The sequence below is a fragment of the Morone saxatilis genome, unplaced genomic scaffold (genome assembly GCF_004916995.1).
Source record: "Morone saxatilis isolate NCDOM2014 unplaced genomic scaffold, NCSU_SB_2.0 Contig5, whole genome shotgun sequence".
NCBI classification, from domain to species: Eukaryota; Metazoa; Chordata; class Actinopteri; family Moronidae; genus Morone; species Morone saxatilis.
In genome coordinates, this window is record NW_023340095.1 from 13,429,775 (window position 1) to 13,439,719 (window position 9,945).

Here is a 9,945-nt window from a genome sequence, read left to right on the forward strand (position 1 = left end):
CTTTTGGACGAACAGACAGGTTGCTTATTGAAGTTTTCAGGAGAGCTTGAAGATGTTTCAAGAGAAGACTTTCATGAATTGTTCTCTGGCCATGGAAAGATAAAGTGGGTCGATTTCACAAGAGGGGCCAAAGAGGTGAGTGTAACTCCACCATTAAAGTCACACTCAGGGTAAAGAGATGCAACGTAGTTAAAAAGGTTTTTTTCATTTTGCTTTCTACAAGGGCACACTCCTGTTCGACGGGAACGCAAAGGAAGCGTTCGATAAGGCCAAAGAGGCAAGCGGAGAGGAACTGAAAATCAAGAACAACAGTGTTACGTGGCAGGTGCTTGAGGGAGATGAGGAGAAAGAGATGCTGAAGAAGATAATTGAAGCTCAGCAAGAATCATACAACAGGTCCAAAAGCAGAGGTAACAATTCTTTTTCAAACTAGCAGCTGATCAAGAATGATTTGTAGTTCATCGACGATTAGTTTACTGTATTTATGATTTGGTACTGATGTATTTTGTGTGTCCTTTTAAGGTGGCAGAGGAAGGGGAGGCGGCAGAGGAAGAGGAGGCCGAAGGGGAAGAGGTGGCAGAGATCAAGGCAGAAATCAATACAGGGGCAAAAAGACGAAATTCGACAGTGACGATGATGACGGTGGTAAGTTCCACATCTTTCAGTGCAGGGGTCCCACTTCCACGTTGGTCCCCAGTTTGAAAACAACTGTTGACAACATTGTTGATCCTATCTGCTTTGTTTCCTCTAGAACCCGCAGCCACAAAGAGAGAACTAGAAGATGCCGACGGTCCTGCAGCAAAGGTTGCCAAAACTGAAAATGGATCTTAGTCACAAGGTCACACCCAGAAATGTTCTTTTTTTTTTGAAAACATTTATTATTATAAACAGTGAAAATGCAGAGGCAATTAAATCCATTCCAGTGAAAGCGTCAGGTGTTTGAGAACCGTAGGAAGTCCACCTGGATGTCCACCTAGAGAACAATTGGCAAAAGCTTGGCGTCAGTTTTTCAGCCTTTTAAGTCCCTGTATATTGTGCCTCTCACATTATCTGTCTACCTTTGTTTATCTTCTTAAGATGTCTTTTGATTTTATCATTTTCAACATAAATCTGCTCTTTGAAAGTAATTTAATTTCATCAATTTCAATTAGTTGGTTTTGTAAGACCTGTGACATCTAGAGTCTGTGTGCCATTGTGGTTTTTTTTTTTTCCTTGTAGATTTCCTACATTGAGTGATGAGATCATCCGCTTTGCTATTTTTTTAAGTTTGCATATGTGAATAGCAAATAAAACATTTATAAAAATGAATCAAGATCAGTTTGAATGGGTTTTGTTTTCCTGAAACTGTAGTGTGATGCATTTGTACAAGCTTACCGATTTCTTTTTGTGGAACTTGTAAGATGCCGGCAAATCATATCTTAGTTCTGTAAAGAGGGCACAGAGTCAGTGTTTGAATGTGTTAACTGTAGAGAAGATGTACTGTATTATTCTTACCTGCTATTACTTCCATCTTCACTCCCCAGTCATTTGCCTTCTTTTGTATATGCTGTAATCAAAGGAGGGATGAACGTCAAGCATTTCAGTCTTCATGCCAGAAATGAGACTTAAGAATTGAATTTTGAAAACAGGCTCATTACTTTAGTGTTAATGCAGTTGAGTGGAATATTTTTTTATATATATATATATTTTTTTTTTTTTTTTGCATCATTGCACGCCTTCTGAACATCGGTGCATATTAAACAGGACAGACTAACACGCCATGAACAAATAAGACCAGACAGACGAGGGGGACTTGACCCTGTTTGAAGTAGAAATGTCCTTCAGAAATATGAAGAGTGCTTTTTACTTTTATACTAGGAGTACATTTTAGAGTATGTACTTTTTCACTTTTACTTGAGCAAAGAAGTTGAATCAGTACTTCTACCTAAGTCTGTTTTTACACAAATGTCTTTACTTAAGTAGAGAATGTTTGTACTTTTCCACCTCTGTTTTTCTGCTAACAGCTTTACACAGAAACTGTTCAAATGTAATTTTAATGGTCAGCAATCAGAGACCTGAAAGACAGCAACAGTTTCCATATGAAGACTTGTAATGTGACGAAGAATTGCCTCAAAAGCTTTAAGACCATGGTGCTGTAAATGTGCCTGTGTGGATACCAAACTTACCTCTCGTGTTGATGTTTTATGAAGTGAATACACTGCTGTCTTTGCCATTGTTAAAGCGGCCCGTAGGAACTTCATGTCCATGCCTTCAATAAAGATTACAAACAAATGTCAAACTACATGAAACTCGATGGGGTAACATTTAGTATAAGGGGCACTCCACTGATTTTTACACATGAAGATCAGTATACATTTCACAAGGAGAATTACTCAGCCTGTGAAAACTGTTGTTAAATGTCTCGTGGCTTTAGAGAGCGCTGTCTAATGCCATGTTCAGGTCATGTGGGAGTTACCATGATTACTAGTTTCCGACTTTTAAATACCGTTCATTGTAAAATCCAACGTTTTTCTGAAAGCTTTGATACATCCGACTTTGTGCTGGATAATACAGAAAAGATTGTACGTCCCAGTTAACACAAATATAATGGATATTGTGCCACATCTTCAATGCAAAGTAACCCAAATTAAAAACAACTGATCCACTAAGTAAGACGTAAGAGTAAGGTTTCTGGAAAGAGATATTATGTGGTAATGGGTTTTCTTTAGGTCACATTCGGCAATCCTGTAATTATCTAAACATAACAATATTCACAGTCTCTCTGATCCATCACAAATGACCTGAACGCAGCATCAAGTCTGAGGAAAATCACCCCTTATGATTTCATTAGGATCCAGAGTTTTGGGACCCATATAATGTGACTTAAAGCCAGGATATCTTCGCCTCTGCTGGATCAACCAGACTATTCTTTTCAACAAATCTCTCTTAAAGTTCTCCACTAAATCAATTTAATACCCCAGATTTATGCACACAATGCAGTTGAAGGGGCCACTGTCCCATTGTGTTTGGCAATGCAGTGAGAAAAAGTCTTTTTGTGAAGAGGTTAATAAAAGCTGTAGAAAAGATCTTAAAGGACTTGGTTGACCTGAGTTTTTTATTTCAGCCAAATATGACAAAAGTGAAGAAAAAATGACCGACACGTGTCTGCTTCACACTAAAAGATCGATCGCAACCTTCACAAAGACTGACATATATTCTAAAAGGAAAACAAGATATGTTTACTGTTAAATGTATGGATCTATTAGATGATGAAGAGGAGGAATGAGTACTCCACGATGAAACCTTGCAATAATCTGTGCTCAGTTTAGTAAAGATAATAAAATACTTCCAACATGCTCTTAGGTTTATGTATGTACAAAAGATTGTTTTACATCTGAGAAGTTGTTCTTTGCAACTTCATTTTAAGGCATTTGTTTGTTTGTTTGTTTGTTGTATATGTACACATGTTCTATATTAAACAAATAGCTCTGGAGTAGCCCTTTAAATTCACCTTGGTTGTGTTTGGTCCCAAACGGTGGATTCATAATGACTGTGTCAAACTTTTTGGCATAAGCCTCTGCCTCCAGAGAGCACAGGTCACACTGCACCAGATCCACGTTACCAATCTCAAACTCCTCTGCGTTTCTTCTGAATATGTCCAGCGCGTCGTTGTCAATGTCGAAGCCGACGCACAAACTGAGGAAGAGGAGGAAGAAGAAGAGACGAGGGGAGGTGAGGACTGATTCAAAAGTACAGCTGTTATCCCAAATGCGTTGAGATGCCTCTCACCCTGCATCAAGCATCGCAGCCCCGATGCTGAGGACTCCGCAGCCACATCCCAGATCCGCCACTAGTTTACCCTCAATGTCATCAAACGTGCTCTGGATCGTATAAAGCATGCATGCTGTGGGGGAAACAGAAGACTTTGTTTCATTTGACAGATAAATTCAACAGAACTCTCCTCTGATCACACATTGTCGCCTCACCAGCAATATGAGGACTGGTTGGATATTGTTCCAGGAGGATTTTGGGCTCTTCAAATGTGTCCACCTGCTGTAAGTGACTCTCTAACTCTTTCAGCTTCATCATTAGCGGCTGTGATTGATCAACCAGTGTGTCCTCTGTGCGACAACCCCTGTCAGGTATTTCAAACGATTGTTATTGAGCTCAAATCGATGTGGTTGTTTACGTTCAGCATGGTTGTGGACGACTTCCGATGAGCGTGCGCATCGATCAAAACCGTCCGACTTTGACCCCGGAACCTGTGATAGTAGTTCCTCCCTGCATGTGTTTAGGTTTTTACATAAAGATGAATTTACTGTGTGTAAAGTTTCTTACAGGTGTCTTAGAATATGAGTTAGTTCGTTACAATAGAAATGATACCATTGCTGCAAGAGGTAAATAAAATAATTATAAATATTATACAAATATTGATGAATATATATAAATTAAAAGCGACATACAAATGAATAACGTGACTGCAAGAAAATAATAATAATAAAAAGGTAAATAACAAACATAATTAATAAATAATATATAACAAAATATGATGAAATTTATAATAAATTAAAAAGCGACAATCACAAATGATAACGTGGACTGCAAGAAATAATAATATACATAAAAAAAAAATATAATATATATATATAATACAAATCGGATAAATATATAATATTAAAAATGTGAATAAAAGTAATGTGCCAACATGAAAAATATCGTATAAAATGTTTTAATTGGTCATTTATGGCAACTCCGCTCAGCATTGTGGTGTATATATATATATATATGTATATATTATTTATATATAATATATATATATATATATATATATATATATATACATATATATAAGTATATATGTACATATAGTGTTAATATTATAAAACCTATATATCAGTCTCATAATGGACGGATGTTCCCAAACAAAGCTATCAGTTACCTAGAAACAAGAAAACAAAACAGCATTAATTACTGCGCATGACCCGAGCTGGTTAAAACCAGCAGGAAGCCGCAGACTCGACTAGATCAAATATTTTTTAAACAACGTTTTTAATAAGATTTAAAAAAACAGCAAATACTTCACAACAACTAGATTAACGCTCACTTATTGTACACGGGTCGTAAATTACATATTTGGAAATCCGTCCGCGAACAACGACATAACGCCAAGTATCGCGAGAAACCCCGAGAACATGGAAACAAGACAACAAAAATAAATTTGTGGACAACAAGCCAGAGTGCATGATGGCGGCGTCGCTGCTGCGCCGGGACAAGAAAGCCACTGCCGCCCACTTGAAGGCAGACTTAAATCGGACTGACAATACTTCCGGGGTCCGACAACTTCAGGAGCTTCTCGACGCTGTGCTAAATCCCGAAAAACCAGCGGCGGACACGGACGCTCTCGACTGGTGTAAATGTCTGATAGCGGGAGGCGACGGTTTCGAGGACTTCTGCAAAACGGTCCGGTCCTATGATAACGCGACTCTGTGCGGCTTGGTCTGGACGGCCAATTTCGTGGCCTATCGCTGCCGGACCTGTGGCATCTCTCCGTGCATGTCCCTGTGTGCGGAGTGCTTCAACAACGGAGACCACACGGGCCATGATTTCAACATGTTCCGCAGCCAGGCTGGCGGGGCCTGTGACTGTGGAGACAGTAATGTCATGAGGGAGAGTGGGTAAGTCCGAGCTAGCGGGTAGCTACCGGAGGGCTGCGACTCATAAGCCTCTGCTGTTTTGACAGGTCTCTCGGTGGGAAGTGGGATAAGTTGATTCATTAGATGTCCCGATCGGTGTGGTGGGTGTCAGCTTCCAGGTTAACTGATTAGTGCCAGTCTTGTCTTTTATTAATAGGAAACCCTCGATTAAGCAGCTCTGCTAACCATAACAATAACTCTGCTACCAGAAGCTGTAGTTTCTATCTATCTGTATGTGACTGCTTAGATATGGTCTGGGAGCAATTATCGTGATATAAACGGGTCTTTTACTGCTGCATTACAGTGGAGGGATTGCTATAATTCACCTGTTTAATGTTAATTTAATCGGTGCTTCTGTCCTGTACCTGACTGTGTCTCCTTCCTTGATGCTTTTCCTCTTAGAAACCTATTATAAATAATATTACTAATTATAGTTTAGATAAAAAATATCGTGTGGCTGAGTCTAAACAATGCACAGTTGTTGTCCCAGGTTTTATAGTGTAACTTGAGTGTCAAAATATTGTGATATTACATTTTGGGAGGGCTTTGCTGCTGACTGATGTCTTGAGGAACATGAGCAAGAGATGTAACGTTAGTAGATTGTGTGTTAATGTGGGTTAAACTATATGTATGGGCAAAAATAGAAACACCTCCCTGATGCTCACCTAATCCCAACATCCTAAACTTTAACCTCACCCAATATTCAAACATTACATATATAAAAGCAAACAGAAATGTAACACATGATGTTACACCCGACAGGAATCTGCGTCTGAGTTGCACTTAGTGTCGTGGTTTCACCTGTTAGAGTGAGTTGATACAATATTGGATTAAGGAAATAGAGACGGACATCAATGGCTGCGTTGATCTTTGTGAGAGATCTGCAACGTCAACATTTACTTGTTTTGTTTTTCTCTGACAGGTTTTGCAGACCACATCGGTTGAGAACGGGGGAGAATGTCCCTTCAATACCTCGAGACCTTCTCTTGATGTCTGAGATGGTTCTTCCTCGCTTCATCCTGTGTATCATTCAGTATCTGAGGGATGGATACATTGAGCCAGGTGACGCTAGAGCTCCAACGATTATTTGATTTGCTGGCAAATATTGAATTAATCGCCAACTATTTTGATAAATGATTAATAAAAATGTGCTTTTAATTTTAGCCTCTGAAATGTAAATATTTTCAGATTTCTTTCGTCTTCTATGACAGAAAACTGAATATCTTTAGGTTATGGACAAAACAAGACGTTGGAGGATGTCGCTTTGGGAAACAGTGGTCAACATTTTTCACAATCAGACACTTTATGGACCAAACAACCAATTGACTAATCGAGGAAATGATCGACTGATTAATAAATAAAAACTATTAGTGACAGCTCAAGGTGACACCAGATAATATACTTTGACTATCAAGCAGCAACTATTAAAAACGACTTTAAATTATTCTGCATCCATACTCTCATTTACTTCAATTTTGACATTTTATATATTATGTGGATCTCCTATTGCAGATCAAACGCAAAACAGGACCTGCTGTGCAAGCCGGATACCAGTGTTATACAACTGTTTACATCCAAAATGACGTTGACAATGTGCTAAGTCTGAAGGCTTGTATCTCTTATCTTGCTTTGCCAGACACCTCAACTGAGAGAGATCTACAGAAAGTCCTGCAGCAGCTGGAACCTCAGATCTCCTTCCTGGAGGAGCTCACAAAGATGGGAGGAGCAATGCGGACCGTACTGACAAAGATCTTGACCAATCAGCAGACATTCAAGGAGTTGAGCATGGGTAATTATCTACACCAGAGTTTGGGTTAGACCAGCATAGGTTTTATAGAGATTGAGCATTGTCATAGCACAGAAGTGTAGTGGTGTCTTTCTTGGTTTTAGGCCCTTTTTTGAACGACTGAAGTATTATTGTGTTTATGTTTCCTTACTGTAGTCGGTTGCCAATACATTATAGCCCTAGGTGACTCAATAGGAAAAGCCAGAGTCTATTTAAGCACTTATAAACATGATACAGTGAAGTTTTCTTCATCTTTATTTTTGACATCAAAATAATTGTTGTTGTAACGTCCGTTCTGCTTCACTGCTGCAGGCCAAGAGGAGAACTTGTATGCTAAAAAGAACTATGACAAGTATCTGTCAGCCTTGAAGAATTCAGGTCTGGTGTCCGTGGAGGAGAAGGGCCAAGGTGCTACAGCTGATGTCACTGTTGGTGCTGAAGGAGGTGCAGGAGCAATGGTCCTGTTGGGTAAGATACCCATTACATATTATATGAAGCACATTTTCATTTAACCGTCTATCAGCTGTTATGCAAATGTTAAATAAATTGAAAAGCAGTCAGATGAGTGGCAGTAAAATGTGCACGTTTGCACATTATTCTGTGCTACCACAGTCCGGTGAACCTGCAGTAACTACTTTCTCTAACACGCGTTATTCTTGAACTGCCTATATCACAGCTGTTCCAGATAATGTTCATGCATTATACCAGTTGGTTAAGGGCAACAAATAAAGTTTATCACCAAACAGCACAGACTATAGCATAAGGCTGCATGATTAAATAAAATTGTATTGAAATCGCAGTATGGCTAAGCCCAATATCCAAATCATGCATTCTTTTGACAAAGGTAGAATGTGTGACAAAACAGTGTTATACAAATCTTGTTCTCCAAATGTAAGAAAACGTCTGGTACAGACCCCTACAGATGTCACAACATCATGATTTTATTTTTATTTTTTTGCAGTGAAACTGAAAATGCAAAAACAATCGTTTCCACTATTGTGAATCATGTCCATATTGTAATATCTGTCCAGATGAATGCAATGTGTCTACCACATAACACTTCTTTCCAGAGAAATCCAACTTTGCACACATGATTTGAAAGAACTACAAAGTGTATCACATCTTAATGTAACCCATATTTTATACAACTGTTTGATCAAATTGGTAATTTTGTGACATGTCTGTATGTGTTTGTGCTGTGGCTTAAGATGCTTCTAAAGGCTACTTGTCGCTAAATGTTTTTCTGGTTTTCTTTAGGAACCACTGCACCAGGGAGCCCAGATGAGTCTAATAAAGAGGTATGTGCCAGCATCACACACATAATAGCAGAATTTAACTATTTTCAATTTACTTTTGGTTTAGGGTCCAGAAGATTAGTCTGTAATTTTTATTAATAAATACTTTTGTTTTTTAAATGTAACAAAATCCCCAGTGTTTAGAGCCTACATAGCTATCTTAAATTAAGTCTATGTTTGGGATTTTTACTTGATACTTGATACTTATATGGATTAGATAGATAGATAGATTACCAAAATGGATGTTAATTCATTTTTTGCCAATCAACATTTGAGGTTAGTCTATTTTATTTTGATCTACAGTTAATTCAATATTTTATACACTTGTTAGTTGAAATTGTTGTTGTTTTTTCCTCTCAGGAGGACCAAGATGCAGGGCAGTCTGTTGGCCAGAGGAAGAGGGTTAAGCTGAGCAGCAGTACCAAAGGTAAATGTGAAGAAAATGTAATGAACCAGTATATGTTACGTGAACCGTCCATCTTATTACGTGTCTTTTCTGCCCTCAGACCCGTGTATTATTGAATCTCTGAAGCATAAATGCTTTCTGGAGGAGTTGCTGTTTTGGACAATAAAATATGAGTTTCCTCAGAAGATGGTCACATTCTTACTCAACATGTTGCCAGATCAAGATTACAAGGTATTTTCTCTTCCATGGTAACATTTATTAGCAATGTCTGCTTTCACTTTTAGCTGTATGTCTGTTCTATAATTTCTTTGCACGTCATAGTTTAGACTCTTGGGTATTAAAATTATGCTTTTAATATGTATTTGGTTTTCAAAGCAAATGGAATTCTCCTTAAAAGCCACAACATTGCAACAGTCAACCTTAATTGTGGTTTTGTTTTGCTTTCCTCTTCCTGTCTGACAGATCACCTTTACAAAAACATTTGTTCAGCATTATGCATTCATCATGAAAACACTGATGAAAAGCCACGAGTCGGACACAATGTCCAACCGCATTGTACATATTAGTGTGCAGCTGTTCAGCAACGAGGAGCTTGCTCGACATGTGACAGAGGAGTGTCAGCTGCTGGACATCATGGTCACAGTCCTCCTCTACATGATGGAGAGTTGCCTTATTAAAAGTGAGCTTCAGGGTAAGTTCTCCAAATGTGATTTTTACTTATTTTCATTGAACGCACCTCATCACACTGCAAATCGTTTGTAAGTAGTAAGTAAGTAAAGTTTATTT

At 38.5% G+C, this 9,945-nt stretch overlaps 3 protein-coding genes across 4 annotated transcripts in view; 2 read left to right on the forward strand and 1 right to left on the reverse strand.

Annotated features, from left to right (window-relative positions):
* Positions 1-1,309, forward strand: part of ssb (small RNA binding exonuclease protection factor La) — a gene marked incomplete in the record, with an annotated part of 6,102 nt that extends 4,793 nt beyond the window's left edge. The window contains 4 exon segments of the mRNA XM_035676861.1: positions 1-135; positions 224-410; positions 523-645; positions 752-1,309. Of these exon segments, the coding sequence (XP_035532754.1) occupies positions 1-135; positions 224-410; positions 523-645; positions 752-831 (525 nt within the window).
* Positions 858-4,219, reverse strand: mettl5 (methyltransferase like 5). The gene is made up of 7 exons (XM_035676862.1): positions 3,966-4,219; positions 3,769-3,883; positions 3,491-3,675; positions 2,166-2,248; positions 1,495-1,546; positions 1,375-1,424; positions 858-973 (listed from the first exon to the last, which is right to left on the reverse strand). The coding sequence occupies exons 1-7, from the start codon at positions 4,066-4,068 to the stop codon at positions 932-934; spliced, it is 630 nt and encodes a 209-aa protein (XP_035532755.1). The 5' UTR covers positions 4,069-4,219; the 3' UTR covers positions 858-931.
* A 939-nt stretch (positions 4,220-5,158) lies between these two features.
* ubr3 (ubiquitin protein ligase E3 component n-recognin 3) overlaps positions 5,159-9,945 on the forward strand; it is a 40,944-nt gene continuing 36,157 nt past the window's right edge. The window contains exons 1-8 of one of the 2 annotated variants that reach the window (XM_035677335.1): positions 5,159-5,654; positions 6,595-6,734; positions 7,309-7,461; positions 7,771-7,926; positions 8,716-8,756; positions 9,114-9,180; positions 9,260-9,390; positions 9,622-9,850. In XM_035677335.1, coding sequence (XP_035533228.1) covers positions 5,221-5,654; positions 6,595-6,734; positions 7,309-7,461; positions 7,771-7,926; positions 8,716-8,756; positions 9,114-9,180; positions 9,260-9,390; positions 9,622-9,850 — 1,351 coding nt within the window. In that variant the 5' untranslated portion in view covers positions 5,159-5,220. The remainder of the gene's footprint in view (positions 5,655-6,594; positions 6,735-7,308; positions 7,462-7,770; positions 7,927-8,715; positions 8,757-9,113; positions 9,181-9,259; positions 9,391-9,621; positions 9,851-9,945) is intronic. The other variant, XM_035677332.1, reaches the window with a different exon arrangement.

Bases quoted from the DNA above. Each gene is read 5' to 3' on its own strand.
- mettl5 (XM_035676862.1), bottom strand. From the start codon at position 4,068: ATGATGAAGCTGAAAGAGTTAGAGAGTCACTTACAGCAGGTGGACACA. The intron at 1,547-2,165 runs GTAAGTTTGGTA...CTTTGATTACAG, and splicing joins ATAAAACATCAACACGAGAG to CATATACAAAAGAAGGCAAA. The intron at 974-1,374 runs GTAAGCTTGTAC...ATTGTTCTCTAG, and splicing joins AGTTCCACAAAAAGAAATCG to GTGGACATCCAGGTGGACTT.